At 33.4% G+C, this 20555-nt stretch overlaps 1 protein-coding gene and 1 pseudogene across 12 annotated transcripts in view; one reads left to right on the top strand and one right to left on the bottom strand.

Annotated features, from left to right (window-relative positions):
- IMMP1L (inner mitochondrial membrane peptidase subunit 1) overlaps positions 1 to 20555 on the bottom strand; it is an 81065-nt gene that overhangs the window by 40922 nt on the left and 19588 nt on the right. For 2 of the 12 annotated variants that reach the window (XM_027072947.2, XM_053203344.1), the window contains exons 2-3: positions 20201 to 20328; positions 9240 to 9499 (exon numbers count right to left, since the gene is read on the bottom strand). The exons of 3 other annotated variants lie outside the window; for them this stretch is intronic. Coding sequence is in view for 2 of the 9 variants with exons in the window: in XM_053203347.1 (XP_053059322.1) it covers positions 6612 to 6633 (22 nt within the window). In the remaining 7 variants the exon portion in view is untranslated. 7 more of the 12 variants (XM_015066899.3, XM_027072948.2, XM_015066901.3 and 4 more) reach the window with 7 other exon arrangements.
- Positions 17543 to 18724, top strand: LOC106970262 (cell death activator CIDE-B-like; annotated as a pseudogene).

Raw genomic sequence — 20555 nt, 5'->3', positions numbered from 1 at the left:
AAATAACTGAATTTCTGCATACTAGCAAAAGCCAACTAGAAAACAAAATTTTAAAATAACATATATGACAACTCCAAAAAAAGCATTGAATAGTTGAAACAAAGTCAAAGGAAACATGTATAAGACCATTACATTGCTGAGAGAAAATGAAGACAACCTAAACAAATAGAAAGATACACCTATGTTCATGGATTCAAAGAATTTGCAGGGTTATCAATTCCCCTCAAATTGGTCTACAGATTCAATACAATTCCAGTGGAGAATTTTTTTCCAGTACAAAATGGCACACTCATTGTAAGGTATATATAGAAATGCAAAAAACCTGGAATAGCCAAGGCAAACATTAAATAGAACAAAACTGGAGAAGCTTACTTCAAGTATCATAATTTATGGTTAGTTTACAGAAGAGTATTATATGTGGCGAATCTAGACAAACAGATCAAAGGAACAGAACCAAATAAAAGAGCTACACTTATATGATTATCTGATTTATAACAAAGGTTTTAATACAGTTCAGTAGGAAAAGGCTAGTCTTTTTACTAATTGGTGCTAAGTCAATGAGATATGCATACTGGAAAAAAAAAACCTTGACCCATAACATCATCAAATATAAAAATTAATTTGAGATAGATTACAGACAAACATATGAATGGTAAAGTAATAAAACTTTTAGAAGAAAATGGAGACTATCTTCATCACCTTTGGGTAAGGCTAAAATATTAACCCTAAAAGACTGCTCAATTTGATTTTACTGAAATTAAAAACTTCTGTATATCAAAAACACCATTTTTAAAAAGGCAAAAAACCCAGACAGGGAGCAAATATCATATCTAGATACTAATATCTACATGTGTCTGGAAAAGGCACATCCAGAATATACAGAGAATTCCAACAAATCATTTAAAAAAAGACAAAAAACAAAAATTAGGCAAAAAACATGGAGATTTCACAAAAGAGGATATCCAATTAGCTGATATGAAAAGTTCACCATCATTTGTTATCAGGGAATTGCCAATTATAAGAGATATTACCATAAAATCACCACAGTGGCTAAAATTACAAAGACAATACAAAAAGCTAAAAAAGATGTGGAGCAAGTAAAACTGTCAATCACTGCTGGGGAAACAATAAATTTACACAACTACTTCAGAAAAGTGTTTGGCAGTACCTACCCCTAAGATTCAGCAATGTTAACATAGATATATATGTCACAGAAAGAGCTGCTTATGTTCATTAAATGATACATACAAAGATATTCATAGCAGCTTTATTCATAATATCCCCAAACTAGAAACTACCTAAATACCAACCATTAAGAGAATGAATAAATTGTGGTATATTCATACAATGGGACACCACACAGCAATGAAAAGGAATAAAATACTGATACATGCAACAACATAAATAAATCTCACATAATATTAGTGAAAAAGACAGACACAAAAGATGTATGATTCCATACATGTTATATGATTCAATTTATATTATTCTATTTTATGAAGGCCAAATACAAACAAAACTAAGTGGTGATGACAGAGGTAAGAAAAATAATTAAATCTGTAGGGCACATATTTAAGCCCAAGTAGTGGTTGCACAGGTATATACATACATAGAAATACATCACATGGTAGGCACACATGCACTCACATGCAAGTGTGTATATCAATCAATCAATCAAGGCCAGAGAGGATGGGAACAAACAAAAGTAGATTGGCTTTTTACAGAAGTTGGGGCACTTTCTCCAACATAGTAAGAAGGAAAACAAGGTGGGTTCAGATACTGGTAGTTTTGTCAGTTTGATGGTGGGAAAACCAGGGAGCCAATGCTCCAGGCTATTTTCTCAGTCTCAGGCATTGAGGACATGAGCAGAGACTGGGAACTCTCAGCATGGAGCCAGCTGGTAAACAGAGAATTGGTTACAGATGTCTTAGTATCCTACTGCTACTGTAAAAAACTACTATAAAGTTAGGGCTTAGAACAACACAAATTTATTATCTTACATTTCAAACTATACTACAAAGCCATTGTAATCAAAACAATACAGTACTGGCATAAAAAGAAGCACACAGATGAATGGAACAGAACAGAGAGCCCAGAAATGAATCCACACTTATATGGTCAATCTATGACAAAGGAGGCAAGAATATACAATGGAGGAAAGACAGTCTCTTCAATAGATGGTGTTGGGAAAACTGGACAGCTACGTGCAAGCAAACAGCCTTAACAATATTTTTCTAGATCTGTCTCCTCAGGCAAGAGAAACAAAAGAAAAAAAAATAGGACTACATAAACTAAAAAGCTTTTAAACAGTTAAGGAAAACCATCAACAAAATTAAAAGGCAATGTGCTAAATGGGAGAAGACAATTTACAAATGATAGATCTGAAAAAGGATTAATATCCAAAATATATAAAGAACTCCTACAACGCAACACCAAAAAAAAAAAAAGTCCCACAAATAATCCAATTAATAAATAGGCAGAGTACTTGAGTAGACATTCTTCCAAAGAAGACACACAGGTGGCTAAGAGATTCAAGACAAGATGCTCAACATTACTAATCATTAGCGAAATGTAAATCAAACCCATGAGATATCACCTGATACCAGTCAGAATGGCTATATCAAAAAGATAAAAAAGAATAAATGTTGGCCAGGATGTGGAGAAAAGGAAGACCTCGTGCACTCTTGGTGGAAATGTGAACAGGTGCAGCAACTATGGAAAAGAGTATGGAGGTTCCTCAAAAAACTAAAAACAGAAATACCATACAAACCAGTAAATAACCACTTCTGGATATTTACCTGAAGAACACAAAACACTAATTTGAAAAGATATATACACCCTTGTTTACTGTAGCATTATTTACAACAGCTAAAATACAAAAGCAATCTAAGTGTCCATTGATAGACAAATGGATAAAGAAAATATGGCATATATATATATACACACACACAATGAAATATTTATTACTCAGCCATAAAAAAAAAAGTGCAATCATGCCATTAGTGACAACATGGATACACCTAGAGGATATTATGTTAAGTGCAATAAGTTACAAAGACAAATACCATATGATTTCACCTATATGTGGAAGCTAAAAAACAAAACAAAGGAGAAATCGATTCATAAATACAGGAAATAATCTGGTGGTTGCCAGAGCGGATTGGGGTTGTGGGAGGGGTGATGGATGAAATAGATGAAAGGGACTAAGAGGTACAACCTTTCAGTTATAAAGTAAGTAAGTCAGGGAGATGAGAAGTAAAGCATAGAAAATATAATTAATGATACTGTAGTAACTTTGGTGACAGAGAGCAACTAACTATACTTCTCATGCTGAAAATTTTGTAATGTATAAACTGTTGAATCACTATGTTGTACACCTGAAACCAATATAATATTGTATGGCAACTATACCTCAATAAAAATTTTTAAAAATTTATTATCTTAACAGTTTTAAGGTCAGAAATCCAATATAACTCTCACTGTGCTAAAAATCAAGGTGTTGGTAGGGCTGCATTCCTTTCTGGAGGCCCTAGGAGAGAATCCTTTCTATGTTTTTTTTCCAGCTTCTAGATGCTGCAAACATTCCTTGCTTTGTGGCTCCTTCCTCCAACTTCAAAGCCAGCAGCACTGCATCCCTCTGACCATTCTTCCATAGTCACATCTCCTTCAGACTATTTCTTCTGCCTTCTTCCACTTTTAAGGGCTCTTGTGATTACACTGAACCCACCCAGAATATCCATTCGGGGTCCTTAATTACATTTGCAAAGTACTTTTTGCTATGTAAGGAAATACAGTCACAGGTTCGGGGAACTAGGACACTAGACAGCTTGGTTGAGACCTACCATCTACCACACCAGGATACCAACACACTAAACTAGTATTTATCATAGTGTGGTCCCCAGACCAGGAGAATGGGCATCATCTGGCAACTTGTCTGAAATGCAAATTCTTGGGCCAAACTCAAGATTTATGTAATCAGAAAAGTGGGGAGTGTCACTCAGGAATCTGTGTTTTAGCAAGTCGTCTAGGTGATTCTGAAGCACAGTAACATATAAGAACCACTGCTCTAAGCTGTTAGGGTGACCGATGGCCATAACTACCCTTGTGCAGCTTTGCTCATCTAGTCATTTACTGCTGTGTCATTTATCATATTCCATGTGTGCTGTGAAAAAAAGATGGGAAACTTTAGCATAAAGAATTCGTACTCTATATCGGAGATGGGATTTGTTGGTTTTTATTCTCTATCACATTTACTTTTTTCAGAAATTGATTCACCAATGTAGAGACTAAATTCCTTTAAAGGAGAGCTTATGTACTCTATCAATTAACAGAAATAGAAATGTGAGGAAAAAAGAAATGAAAAATCAAAAATTGTGACTGTCACATAAAGGAAAATAAATATACAATAAATACTGTAAATAAAGTATACAGTATATATATTAAAGCTCCATATAATACTGGCATAAAGGTACAAAGTTGATATCTACTTTCAACAGTTATCTACATTATAGATAAAAAGATTTCTTCCTGGGGCACCTGGGTGGCTCAGTCAGTTAAGTGTTCCACTTCAGCTCCGGTCATGATCTCATGGTTTGTGAGTCTGAGCCCCACGTAGGGCTCTGTGCTGACAGCTCAGAGCCTGGAGTCTGCTTCGGATTCTGTGTCTCCCTTCCTCTCTGCCCCCTCCCCAAATCATGTGTGGGTGTGAGTAATTAAAAAATTTTTAAAAAAATTTCTTCCTATAACACAAAGTTAGAAAACACTAAGTGGGATACAGGTAATAATGGCTTCTTTCACTACACATAAGTAAACCTCCAATACCAACCAAAATAACAACAACAACTATGTAAATGGTACTTATTGCTGTGTGCCAGGCTCTAATTACATATATTAACTCATTTAGTTCTTACAATAACTCTATGGGAACTTAAGTATCTCATTTTACAGATTAAAAATAATAATAACCGGGGGACAGAGAGGTTAAGGAACCATTCAAAATAACACAGCTCATAGGCAGCAGAACCAGAACTCAAAATGAAGCAGGTGGGCTGCCAAGTCAACCACTATGCTATACTGCCTTTAATTAAAATAAAGAAATGTTTTGGAAACTATAATAAACAGGCATATGGGAAAGAGAGAAGCCAGACTGATTAAGCCAACTATAAAGGTGAAGCAGTGAACTCTAGATAGGGGAACAATCTAAGATCTCGATTTAGATCTAACCATAAAAGTAGCCTTAGAGTGATTTCAGAATACCCAAAGCTACCAAAACAAAAACAAAAACAAAAACATCCAACTGATGGTTTAGGTCTACAATTCCTTTGAAAAGAAAAGAAAACATTTTGTTTCAGAAATATGAGGGAAAAAAAGTAAAGAATGTTAATTGAGACTACCAAATTACAAAAATTCATTCATTTTAAAGTATAAGCAGCCAAAGAAGTGATTAAAATGATAACTTTTTTTTTGTTTTGAGAAGAACAGTTAATGAATATATTAGCATTTAAAGAAGTGTTCACATTAACGAAAGGTGAAGACAGATGAAGAAGAAAACTCCCAGCCATCATAGTTTCACTACATTTACCTTAATTTGGACAAGAATGACATTCCTGAGACTTCTGTGATTTCTCAAATTTAAAAATATCTACACAAAATACATTTTCCCATATAATGATTATACCTAAAATAACTGAAAGATATATGTCCGTTTCAGACCCTGAATGGAAGTTATTGTGACAAGAAGAGAACAACAGACTCGCTAAGACATGGATGCTGAATGGTGTACTCTGCTCAAGAGCTAAATAATTCACTCTTACACAGCAGCCTCTGCCATCAAAGTAATTCAAATTCCTGCCATTGCAAAATCACCTTCAGGGCTGCTCAAGAATTGTTCAAATCCATAATGTTAAACCTACTGTAAGAGTTGTGCAGAGGCTATTTTTCTAGAACTACAAACTAAAGAGTTCTGATCCCCATAATCTATGAAGACTTTATTTGAACCTATTTATTTTAATGCATTTCCAGAGGAAATAAATGCCTTCACTTTAAGGTTTAAAGTAGTGAATATTGCTTTGCATGTGACTGCAACATCAAAATTATCTGAGAACCTAATACAAAAACCAAACTCCAAAAACAAACAAACAAACTCCCAGGCTCCCATCATAGAGTTAATAAATGAAAATCTGTGGAAGCAAGGCTGCAGAATCTAGTTTTAATAAGCTCCCAGGAAGGAAGCCCTATAAAGGACTTTATGCTGTCATTTGAGACAACTAAGACAAACTCAGTATTTTCAGGAATTTGACAAAATTTATCCATTCATTAATTTTAAACTGAATGTTAACATTGGGAGAACTCTATAAATTTCATCATCAAATTTTATCATGCTAACATTGCAATGATTTTAAAACCTTCAGTGTTACTTTCTGAAGTTCACTTCTTATATATATCCAAAATCAAAACTCATTTTATATTTATAAACCATAAGCAGTTAACACTTTTAACACAAATAACAGCTTCCAAAACAGTAAAATACCAAAACCATCCCATTCATCCACCAATAATCCCCCAATGATTACATATGATCCATCTATTTCAGAACAATATACAAGCTGTACATGTGAGTTGAAGGGTACTCATTCAAATGGAATAATATCGGGGAGCCTGGGTGGCTCAGTCAGTAAAGCATCCGACTTCAGCTCGGGTCATGATCTAGCAGCTTGTGAGTTTGAGCCCCGAGTCGGGATCTGTGCTGACAGCTTAGAGCCTGGAGCCTGCTTTCAATTCTGTGTCCCTCTCTCACTCTGCCCCTCCCCCACTCGTGCTCTGTCTCTCGCTCTCGCTCTCTCTCCCTCTCTCAAGAATAAATAAAACATTTTAAAGAATTAAAAAAACAGGGGTGCCTGGGTGGCTCAGTCGGTTGGGCGTCCGACTTCAGCTCAGGTCATGATCTCACAGTCCGTGAGTTCAAGCCCCGCGTCGGGCTCTGTGCTGACAGCTCAGAGCCTGGAGCCTGTTTCAGATTCTGTGTCTCCCTCTCTCTCTGCCCCTCCCCCGTTCATGCTCTGTCTCTCCCTGTCTCAAAAATAAATAAACGTAACAAAAAATTAAAAAAACAAAAAAACAAATGGAATATTATCATTTAGCATTATCATAGGTTAGCTGTCACTGTGCCAGTCTACAGTTCATGTATGGCCCTTTGGAGAGATATCAAGTCTCATAAATTGTTGAAAAAGAAAAAAGAGTTTCGAATCTCTTAAATAATCAAGAATTCCTATGATTCCCATCCTGCTTTTGTTACACCTTACTCCTTTTTAAAAATTTCTTCTCGTTTCTCTCAGTCTAGATCCCTTTCTCTTAAGTCCAAAATCACCTGTTAACTTCTACTAATATTATTAGTCACCTGTGCCAATAAATCTATTATTTGTAGCTTCTAAAGGTGAGTCAAATTTCTCATAAGTTATCAATAAGGTATTAAATTCACATGAATCTACCTGAAAAGAATGTGTATCATTGAGAAGACCTTGTATGTTTACAGTGAATTTAATTAAGATAAGTTTATTTAGGGCCTTCCAAAAGAAATAACCATCTCTAATCTGCCTATGAACAGAGAAGGAAAAAATACTCTCAAGAGCCATTCAGTAAATAGCTGATTTAAAAAGCAGAAAAGTAAATACTATGTTTAATAAAAGCTTTGAGACAAATTTTTTGAAAAGGAAAGCCATTTTAAAAAATAATTATAAGATATTATTAACTACCATAAAAAGTTACCCTGAGAAAATGCACTAGCTGGCAAAATAATTTGAAATTACCCATAAACCAAACATTTTATATTTAAAATATAAGTGATTATGTTACCAGGATAAGAAAAAGAATTTAGTCTACGTATTCCATGGATAGACCTTTCCACTGTGATAGAATTTTAAATGAATACCTTTTCAAATAGTAAAAATACAAATAGAAGGCTAAAAACTTCCTTTATAAACTAACATAATGCAGTTCAGTAAAAATATTAAGCTTTCTCATTCATTTAAAATGTGACAGCAAATGAAGAAACACATTTTGCAATACAATAGCTTGAAATCAGTTTAAAAAATCCATTAATAATGACAAGTTTGCTAGGTAGGTTTAATCAAAGATCTCTACATAAATTTATTACCTATTGATTTTTCTAATAAAGATCTCCTATGAAGAATAAAACATACTATATGTGAATAGAGGCTACAAGCAAATCAATGCATTGTGCATAACGATTAGATTTTAATAATTCTTATAGTTGTAAAAATTATTCACCTATACATAGTTAAATTTTTATATTAAGATTAAGGTTTTATAATTTTTTAATAAAAAGCTACTAAATCAAAAACAATAAGATAAAAGTCAAGTTCTATGAATAAATATTTTAAAAGTAAGTACTCTAGGATCATAACACTGACAACACTAATTATCTTTTCTAGTCTTGGCAGTTATGTTGCATACTGTTTGGGTGACTGATGGGATAATTTCACTTCATTTTCTTTCAGTTTATTCTGGACCATGTAGGAGAAGAATATTAAAATAATTAACACCTCTAAACAAAGTACTTGATAAAGTTTTTAGTTGACATAAAATGCTTAAAAAACAAAAACCTCAATTAACTAATACATGATTCTAGAGCAAATAACTAAACCTCTACCTGCTAAAGGAAAACTTTCACTAAGAATTTCTGATTTTAAAAAATGTCACTCAGTATTAATATTAGCTATTTTAGGATTTTTATATATTAAAATCATATATTTTCACAGAAAGCTCTTTTCATTGGTTTGAGATAGCATTACCTTAATCATCAAAAATATAAATGTCTATTTTTATATCATTAAAAATGGTTTACCTCGCTAAAAACATTTAATCAGCAGGAATCAAAGCAGTCTTTAATAAACAGGTAAAACGTATGATGAATTCCTTACACCTATAGATATTTTTATTAATTTAGTGATAATGACCTTACATCCAAAAGAACACTAAAGTATTTAAGTTAATATTTAATCTCAAATATAAATCTTTACCAATAGTAAATACACTGTCGATCAACTGGAAAAAGTATAAAAGATATTATTAATCAACTTCTTTATTTGAACATTTTAATACATTTTTTAAGTCATACATATAGTTTATGCACGCCTTATATAATTTATAAGTCGTATAGCTTATAATAAGGCTAAACATTAAAAATAATTAATAAAAAGCACATTCTTTGCCTTGATCACCTGATTTTTTTGTTGTTGTTGTTTATAAAATTAATCACAGTTAGCAGGGTAGAAATCGCTTTGAGCTTCGTGAATGACATCCAAGAGATGGGAAAGGATTAGTTCTCAGTTGCTGCCAGTTATAGCGCCAGGTGGCTTTTTCTGCAGTGAAGGTGTTACCGATAATCCCATTACACTGGTACTAAATCTTGCAGACATCAAAATTATCACCAAGGTTCCTTTTCATCCCATCCTTTCCAAATGACTGGAAGTCGCTTCACCTGAAAGAAGTCAAATCCACATGCAGCTGCTGTTTTAGCAGGCAGCAAACTCCCTGAGAATGCCAGTCGTGATTCAATTTTGCTGTGCTGGTGGCCCCCTATTCCCTGTCCAATAATACATCTGTTAAAAAATCCTACAGCTACAAATCAAGTTTAATCCTACCAGGGACCTCATGTTGGTCTTGTCTTCCAAAAAGGCAGCAGGTTCTGCTGTCTATCTCTGCTAGCGTCTGGGGAATACCCTTTAAATCCCAGCTCTACTTAGAAGAATAAGCTAAGGATCACAAAACATGACCTCAAAAACCCTGATATGACTATATTCTGACCCAGAGGCATTCATTCTAGGTGAAGATTAGAACTTTGCATAATAAGATTACACAGCAAGTGAATGATATCAAGGGACTATCCATATGCAGCCGCCTGGTTTTCTATAGACAGCCTGTGCTCTGCAATATGCAGTGCAGACGAAAAAGAGCTTGGTCTTTCTAGCTGAAATAAAATAGATTCACATAAATTAGTTGGCCATTTCCAGATTCCTAAATCCCCTATTACATCTTTTATTGACAGCTCCTGTGAGGATAGCACAAATGTTATTCCTTTTTATTCTGTGCTTCTATAACAATCATGCTCTGTAATTGAAATGTACATAGATTATGGCTCGAAATTAACATCTTGTTTGCTGTAATCTTGGATTACAATTGACTGTGTACATAATAAAATTAGGAAATCAATGGATGGATTTATCATCTCCAAGAAACTAGAGGTATTGTTTAAAGAATAGTTTAACATTTTGTGTCAACACTTTAAATGCAGAAGTCACAGAGAAGTCAATAAAAATTTAAGTGAGTAAAAGGATACAACAGGCATCAGGTAATATCTACATAAAAGTTAGATTACATAAAAATTAGCTCATTTCCCTCAAAATTTTAAAGTGTTAGAATTTTCAAACGTGAAAGTTCAGAGAGATCTCCTTTTGAGATTTTCTCTCAAAACCATACTTGAGCAAGAACCAGTTACACAAAAAATCTCTACTTTTTATAAGGTATGTGTAGTGATAGTATTTTATACACATCACCTTGATCATTTTACACTTTAAAATATTTGATTCAATTCAAATCGTCATTCAATGTTTTATAGTTCTTAACTATGTGCTTCTAAAGTAAAGACGTTCCCTCTCCTATTTGAATATATACAGAGCATTTAAAATGTATAGAATCCTAGAGAACTTTATTTTGTTTTTTTTCTACCAAGTTTAAAGCAGTATGAGCTCTAAGCAAACTTATGTGAAAAGAGACATATACGTTCCCACAAATAACTATGCAGAAAAATTCTAAGAATGTGAAGAGGAGTTCTCTACTTAAAAAAAAAAATATTAAGATTTGCCATGAGATTCTTATAAAACTAAGCTCCTTGGTATACTTAAAACACGTCTGACAAGTTTGATTTGCCCACAATTGCTGAGAAACATACTACATCCATTACATTAGCCCTTATTTCCTTATTATCACAATATATTTAAGCATATCTATACAATATCTGATAAGTAGACAGGAATCAGGTAATATAATTATGATTCTGTGTATTAATCAGGCAGATATATACCAATAGTATCAGTGGTAGAGCTATAAAAAACACTGTACGTAATTTCATTTAGATAGTCCATGAACATTCTTTGGTCGCCTTGAATAGGATATAGCTAGAAAATTAATGAGGAATGCAAAAAATACACATTTCTGTAGAACTTTAGAGCTACACTGTTCAATAAGGTAGTCATTAGCTATATATGGCTACTGAGAACTTGAAATGTGACTAGTCCAAATTGTGATGTATTGTGAGTATAAAATACACACTTGGACTTTGAAGACATAGTACAAAAAAACAATAAAATAATTCATATTATTGAAAATAGTATTTTGGATATAATGGATTAAATAAAATAAGTGACTTGCACTATATTTGTACTGGACAGCACTGCTTTAGATCATACATTTTTAACAGTAAATTCCTAAACTAACTAATAAATACTAAAGCAGAGAGTTATTCTAGAAGAACAAACATTTCAGTGTCAAATCTGATAGATTAGCTTAGAAAAGAACAAAATGCTGTCATTTCTGCCTCTATTTCACGTTTCTAGGTTAAGGGTAGTGGGGGAGAAGAAGGGACCAACGAGACTGCTGACCACCATGTACCAAAAAAGAACGATATTTTATAGTTACAAAATGCTTTAGTGTATTAAACACAGGTTTTTACAAAAAAAAATATATACCTTGGGCAACTTCATAAAAGACTAGTAAGTCTATATGTTACCCCTAATTGAATCCAATAGATAGCAACTTCAAAAAAACATGTCTGGATCTAAAAAGGGTCATGGTTTTCTTCTAAAGGACTGTACAACTGTTTATATTCCATTTTTAAAAATACATTATAAGTAATAACTACAGAGATTTGAAGCATGTAATAAAAAGCATGTAATGCTTTTCCATTAGTCTTTTCATTATATACACCAATGTAGGTTAAAAACTCCATTAATTAAGGTTTTACAGAAATAAGAAAGACTACAAATAGTTAAAATATAAAATATATACCTAATTTAATTCAAGAAAGTTAATGGCAGATTTAGTATGGCCAGACAATTGATGTCATACAATTAAAATACAAAGCCTGTCTTTGTCACACACTGGAATATTATTCCAATATAAACAATAGTACATAAAGTATTAACTCATTTAAAAGTTGCTTTTTCATAATTATTTCTTTATAACATTTATCTAAAATACTAAGACTAATCATGAAATATGAGTATGAATAAATAACATGGATAAAATCTAAATTAATTCTTTACGATCCAGCCATGTCACTTTTTCCTAGTCTTTCAAAATTATATAAGTTCTTTCCTTTTCTGGTAACAAGTATCACACAGACACACACAGACACAGAGACACACACAAAAACAAAATAATAACAATAAAAAAACTTTCTAACCATCAATATATGAGTGTAATGATATTCAGTCTAAGTTAATCCCCAGACATCCAAATTCATGAATAAAAATTCATCAGTTTTAAATACACTGAGCCTATTAAGCAAGAACAAAAGCATATGCACAAAAGAGCTTTTAATATATTTCAAAGCCCAGAAGAGCCATGGTCTCATTAAAATTATAAATTACACAAACATGGAATGAAGATTCAAACTGCAGTGCAGCTAAGCAGATTACAGAAAACCCCGCGTTCCATATGATAACACACCATGGCCCTCCCAGATGGGGGCTTGGAACAAAAAGGCCATCACCACAGCTAGGGAAAACCTCCTTGTGATCTCTGGTTTCTGTTCAGCAGATGACAGCCAAATAATATGTTGATTATTCTGTTTGTGCTGCTAAGCTTGTAAGATGGAATAAAAGCGATATGATCTATTGTGAACCCAATGCTAATGTGTTGCTCCACTCATAAATAATATACTGAATTTATTTTGAAACTATCTTTTATCTAAATTTCAGTTTTTAAATGCATGAATTAAAATAAAAGCCAGGATAAAATAATATTTAATTTGATGCTTTAAACTAAAAAATGTAATGACAAGTGAAAAATATCTAAGTACTTAGTGAAGAGTCCAGTACAACTGCCTTTCTTTAATCTCAGCACTGTGATCAGAGACAAAATGCATTTTTAAATAGGTAATTACTCTCATTATGAAATATAAATGCAAAATTAAATAATACAATAATCATGAAGTTTATGATATACATTATTAAGATACAAACTAAAACATATAAAACACTTTTCTGCAATATACTAATGGTACATAATCAGAACATGTATCTAAAATATTTCTGAATAATAAAAAGTATCACAGAAGGCCTTAAGAATGTTCATAACTTGGGCACAAATGGATGCTCACAAAAAATCCTACTTAAAATAATTAAAAAGAAGCTTCTAAAAATAGTTTTCAAATATAACATAGAGAACATCATTTCTTTTTTTATAGCTGTAGAGTATTTCATGGTATAGATATGCCACAGTTCATTTAATCAGTACTCTACTGATAGACATCCTCAAAAGAAATATGCAAATATATTAATCAAGAAATATGTATTAGAATGTTTATAATAGCATTATATGGAAAACCACCCAAATGTCCATTAACAGAATGGATTAAAAATATTGTGATATAGTCATATAATGGAATGGAGCTATGAAAATGAACCAACCACAACTTCATGCAATGTAGATAAATAGCAAGACATAATGTTGAGCAAAGGAAACTAGACACAAAAAAATTATACTGTGTAACTGTATGTATAAAATACATACATAATGTTTCTTTTCTTTATCTGGGTGCTGGTTACATGGGTGTATTTGGCTTCTGAAAAATTCATTGAGCCATCTACTTTTAATATGTGCACTTCTCTGTATATATAATTTTCTTTAAAAAGGCAGTTTTACACAAAAATAGTATACAAAGGCAGTCAAAATCCTTGTCATAAGAAATTTAGAAATAGGTGACATATATAAAATCTAAAAGTGAAAACTAAGCATTCTTATACTACTTATTTGAATACTCAAATTTTCAACTCAACAGCCGAAACAAATTCCTGGATTCTTCGAAACAGAAGAGCAAAAGCCACTCAACCCTATTCTCCTCCCCCATCCCCAAACTCTAATACCAGACTCAGAGGTATCTGGTCTTTCTGTCAGGAATTGCTGCTGCTGCTGCTATATAATAGACCTAAAATAATCTCAGGACGGAACATTTGCCCATATGTTAGAAAATAAAGTAAGACAGAAGATAAGGCAGCTTAACAAATATGTTTGCCATCTCCCCGTTTGCCTTCAAATTTCATAAACTTTTATTTGCTAATTATGAAAGCTTATTACCTAATTTAATAGAGAACTATTTTACTTCTCAATGAAGTTAAAAGAAAATATAATTAATTCCTTAATATCACTATCATACAAGTAAAACTTCCTGATAATACAATAATAAACTAAACAATGTATCTCATTACCTCCCACTTAAATATTTTCCTTTATTTCTATACTGGAATCAACACATGATTACATTACTGTTTTTCTCATATTAAAAATATACTTTAAGATATAAGCTAAAAGAATAAATTCATAAGTAAATAAGTAAGAAATAAGCTAAAAGAGACCATCTAAAGATTACAGAGTTCAATTTTCATTTGTGTAACAAATACTTATTCAGTGCTTACCAGGATCCTGAGATAAAGGAGCAAAATTAGCTAATTTCTGTGGTAAATGTAGCAGACTTACCCCTTTCTTTCCCACTCATATGATTTACAAATGAAACAAAACTATTTTTAATGAGTAACACATTATTTAAATATTAAGAACAATCTAGACCATACACAGTTAAAGTTCCATCTACTCCATTTTCCTCACCCATCCACACATAGGATTTAGATTTTGCATAACCTCCCAGATTTTCTTTTTGCAAATATAAGCAAATAGGAATATGTATTTTTATTTCCTTCCCCCTTTATGCAAAAAGTAATTTACCATACACTGTTTGAACTTTGCTCTTTTAAAACAACAATGTATGTTTCAAAATGTTCTAAATCTGCATATAGAAAATATCCTTTCTTTTTTTTCACGGCTGTAGAGTTTTACATTGTATAGATATGCCACAGTTCACATTAACCAGTACCCTACTGATAGACAGTAGGGGTGTTTCCAATCTTTTGCTACCGCAAAAATGCTACAGTGAAAACTCCTGTACATATAGTATTACATGAGTACACAAGTACATCTGTAATAAATTTCTGGAACTAGTATACAGAGAAGTTTAAATGCATTGGTCTTTTCCTAGAAATTGCCAATTTGTCTTCTACGAGGGTTGTGTCATTTTGCACTTCCACCACAGATGCATCTCAGATGTATCCTAGGAAAACCTAATCCTCTCGTTTGGCCTCTAAGATAATTTGTTCATAAGGCAATTGCCAACGATGTTCTAATTGCAAAAAACTACAGAAAGCTCTTTGTTTGTTTTACCCCTAATGCAGAATTAAAATCCGTTCACATAAATTAAAACAAAGGAATTTTCAAATTAAAAAAAAAAAAAACACCTCACTGACATAAGAAATCATCATATTGATGCCTAATGTACTGGGATAGAAACTATCTATCTTTCTTCCCAATTATCTCCTGTCATCTAAAAACAAATATACTCTCCCATTCCAGTTTTTTTTTTTTAATTAACATTTAGTGGTTTATAATTGGGTAAGCAGTCAAATGCATTTCACTTTGAAATGAATGTTTTCCTAAGGCATTTAAGTTTTCATGAAACCAAATCCATGTGACTTCTACATTGTCCTTTAAAAAGCTATAATTTCAAAGGTGGTTTAATTTTTATGACTGCCATTTTCAAATGGCAGTGTCAACTAATACACTGTTTTTATTTCAATGTCCATCCTATCAAATATTTTATAATTAGAAAATGCCCACTTAGGCCCATTGGACTTCCCATTTGAAGGAGTCCTTAAGCAAATTGTTTCAATATTACTGTTTTATAAGAAAATGTGTACACGATAATTTTAATCCCCCAAATAAGGACACACCGGTATTTGTAATCTATGCTGCATTTCAATTGTTCAGAAATCAGCCATCAGGTTATCTCAGAACTCCGAAACAAAGTGGCGAATCTAGTTGATGAACCCAAAATAAATTTTAAAAAGCTGCCACACCTTCTGTGCCCTTAGTCAGTAGATGGCAGAACCATACTTAAGCTCTTACCCAAACAATGTTGATTTTAACATTAGAGTCAATATAATGAACAGAAAGCCAAGAAACAAGAATTACCTAACAAAGGTAAAACAAAACATCACACATCACAAGTAGCACATGGGACATAAAAGCCTATCAGTCTAGGACAATTTAGGAGAACAGTCCTATGCAGCAAAAGTCTCTAGGGAAATCACATAAATTCTATGAAGTGACTGATGTTTACAATGACAATTCTGAGCCATAAAAACAAACAAACAAACAAACCCTTAAATTATACTCCATTTGTACTGTTTAAGAAAACAGATGGGTAAACTTTAAATTTTAGAAACATTATGTAAAAATGTTCATACAAAAAAAGTTTTGGCACATCAAAGGATAAGATTCATTTATCTACAAAACAAACAGATGAGAAATATACTATTTGTTAATAATAGCCTAAGGAATGAGGGATTGCTCAAAATAAAGTGTGGTAACATTTTGGGGGCTTCAAACATGGAACTCTCTAGGCTAAGCCAATTCTTGGTGAATAGTCAAAAGAACATCTGATGATTTCTGAAAGCTAGTCAGGCAAATTTTCCACTTAAATGGCTGTACACACTCAAGAAGATATCCTGATTTCACTTTTTGGTTTGTTTTAAGTTGTGACTGCCAAGTAGACAGGTTGATCTGGTTTCTAGCTCCAACTTGCTACATGACCTTGTCCATGTGACTCAATCTCTCTAGCCTTCCTTAGTTTCTTCTTCAGTAAAGTGAAGAAGTTATACAAAATATGACACGATAGTTAACAGACTGAATGCACTAATAAAGTAAACCAAAGAGCTACTACCTTAAGTCTTAAATCTATTTCTTTACTATGTCTAAACATCTATATGTATACTATTTTGATACCATCACAAACTATATGCCACTTTACTGTACATCTAAGGCCTAGAGTAAAAGAAATTATAATCATTTCAGAATCTTTTCCAATGTTTATTATGTGTTACTCTCAGAATATAATAAATTTCTCATGTAATCATTTAAATTAATTTAAAATGCCATATAATCAATTATCTTTAACCTGAAAATATATGACTTTTCCACTTCACACCGATAAAAAAACAACATATATGTAAAAGAACGCTCGTGGCAATGTCATTTATAATAGCCAAACACTATCCACCAACAACAGCATGAATGAATCCTGTCATAGTCATTCCAAAGGAATAATATATAATAATGAAAAGGAATGAATATTACATAAAACTATATAGATGATCTCCAAATTGTAATGCTAAGTAAAGGAAAAAAAATGCATATGATTTCAGACAATGGTGCTTACCAACTGACCCACCCATATCCCATGCTGCCTGGGACCCCACTGAACACCCCACAGCCATTCCAGCATCATATGGTAGCAGGTAAGCACCAACCTGAAGGAAAGCACGAAGGCAGTCATAGTCACCAGTCTTAGGTAAGTATCTAATATGAGCTCTGAGTTTGGTCATAGCGTGCGGATCTCAGCTCCACTACCCCCAGCCACCTTTCTTTCTCTGTGATCAAAGGTGCCAGCTGCCAAGAACTGCTAGACAAGGTGATGGAGACCCTACAGCTGACAGGAATGCTAACACAGGTGCTAGAGGAGGATGGGACCTCCATGGAGAGCAAGGACTTCTTCTAGCTGCTGGAAGAAGACACAGGCCTGATGGTGCTGGAGTTTGGGGAAAGCTGGACCCCAGCAGAAATGGGTACTGTCATATGGGCTGGGCCAGAAGAACCCCAAGCACAGAAAGGACATCACCCTCATCACTTTCAGTGTATACAAGCAAAACCCTTGGGACTTCTTTGGCAGCCTGACATCAAAGCCACATTCTACAGGCTCTACTCCACAAGCTGACTCTAAAGGACTTGGCCCAAAGAAAGTACTCAGGGAGCTCCTTCAGTTGGACCTCCATGTTGTCACAAGGCCTGGGCCACATGTTGCTGGGAATTTCCTCCATCATTCACCATTCAGTAGAGGAGGCTAAGCAGTGGCAGCAGCAGCAACAGGGTGGCCTCCATCCCTGCTGAGAAGGAGCTCTGAGCTTCTGCTCCTAAACTTGTCCCAAGAAACACAACGTGTGCACTGTGACAGTATCAGGTTTGGGGTCCTGCAAACAGTGCACACTAGATAACTCACCTGTTTTCCCTCAAAGTCTCTGACCATATTGTGATAGGACCCATCAGCATTAACACCTTCCACGCCTAGCCTATACCCTTTCCTGAAGAATGCTGTCCCTTCCTAGCCATCTTTCCAGCCTCTCACTTACCATGAAAGGCCAAAGCCTGTCCCCAGGCATCCTGATCCCACTCTAATTGCTGCTACATCTAAATTTCTTAGAACCCCTTCTGTCCCTCAGCTCCCCAGTACACTAGAGCGAGTCCTCTTTGACTTTACATTGAGATCTCTAATTCTTTATACCCTTCTCCTCCTAAATAACAAAAACATTTCCAATAAAAATATTAAATTGGTTACAAAAAATATGTGTTCCATAATGATAAAAAGAGACAAAAAGTAAACATACTGCTGAGAAATACAGATAGAAATGATAAAAATTATAGAGAGAATATATAAATAATTACCATGAAAATCAGGACATCGGTTACCTCTAAAGAAAAGGAAGATTACATTAAGAGTTTCTGGCCTGCCAGGAATGATCTACAATTACATGGTTGCCTGCTTTATATTTATTCTTTTTACTATACATTTATGTTTCTATATGATGGTATGTTTTATAATAAAAGGTTTAAAATGGTATATTTTCTGAAATAATATATTCTTATGGAGAAGGAAAAGTGTTCACGTTTTTTGCTAACAATTTTATTTTCTTGGTCTACATTTCTAATTTTTATTGCAATATTTTAATAATAAACAAATAAGTTACTATGCCTAATTCTCCACAACCCTAATTAAGAATAGATTTCATAGGCTTTCCCAATGGCTACAAAAAAAGTCCCAGCCCCTTAAAGAGCATTAGTTATCCTATTAAATCTTTGCTTAGCTCAATGTTGTTTCTGTTACTTCTTTTCAATGAAATGTATGCTTACTTTAAAAAACATATACATTACATCCAAGTAATAACTTTATACAGGCTGCACTCCAAAAAAATCATATTTTATTTAGCTCATGGGTAGGAAGAAAAACACTCTTAACTGTCACACATTTTATATGGCTCCAATTTTGGGAGTCTGTGTATGCATACAGTGTGAGGATTTATGATAGGAAGGACATAGACATGACACTTGAGGTCCAACCCAACGTCACTCTGTGTAAGGCAAGTATGGTTCCCTGTGTGTACTAGAAAACATGGTAGCTGGATTATAGGATGGATATACAAAGCAAGTTACACTTAAAGTCTACTGTACAAAGCGTAACATAGGAAGACTCATTCAAAAATAGATCCAATAATGCCTAATTTAAATTATACTGGAGCGATTTTAAATATTTCCTTTGGAAAAACAAAAAATACAGGGAATTAAAATTATTACAAAAAAGATAATAATGAAAAGAATAAAAATAAACTGACTTCATTTATAAACATTATATACACACAATTTAGGAAATCCTAAAAGGTCCATCATCTACAAGCATCTTTCGATGTATGTTTGTTATAACTTTTAGATGCCACTCAACAAGTGGAAAATGAAATTTAGAAACAAGACTACCAGCCCCTTCATCATACTCCAAATATCAACACAATCACGATGGTATCAACCATTTTAATACAGTTGCTTTTGTTGCATATTGTTGTTTTTCTATGAATGCAGCCAAGGAGTTCCTTCTTCAGTGGGTCCAGCTAACCAGTTATTTGCCCATCTATTAAGTGCCAACTTTAAAAAATTACAGTGTCCAGCAGGGAGCAGCATTACAACATTCATAAGACTTAACTTGAACATGAACCGGACAGAAGAAAAAGGGGAAAAAAGAACTACTTACCATAGGTCTGTTCTACAATACATTCAATTTTTAGGGCAGGTGTAAGGCTTCCAGAAAAAAAAAAAAAAAAAACACCACTTAAAGCATGTTCTCAAAGTATATATGGGTGATCCACGATTTCAGAATTCCTAAAGCAGGAAATAAAAATTATATTAGGTAAAGGATTCCCCCAGCCACGTTATGTAAAATTAGTATATGACTAAATGTCTCTCGTTTTTAAGGTACATATTCCTCTTAGTGGTTCAATGGGATTCTGAATTCAAATATATGATATACTTTGGATAAAATGATTAAAAAAGACCCAGAATATTGAAGTCCTTTATCCACTAGAAAATTTAAGCAGAAGAAAGTGGAT

The sequence above is a fragment of the Acinonyx jubatus genome, chromosome D1, assembly GCF_027475565.1.
Source record: "Acinonyx jubatus isolate Ajub_Pintada_27869175 chromosome D1, VMU_Ajub_asm_v1.0, whole genome shotgun sequence".
In the NCBI taxonomy this organism is placed as follows: Eukaryota; Metazoa; Chordata; class Mammalia; order Carnivora; family Felidae; genus Acinonyx; species Acinonyx jubatus.
This window is presented reverse-complemented; position numbering and strand designations above follow the sequence as displayed.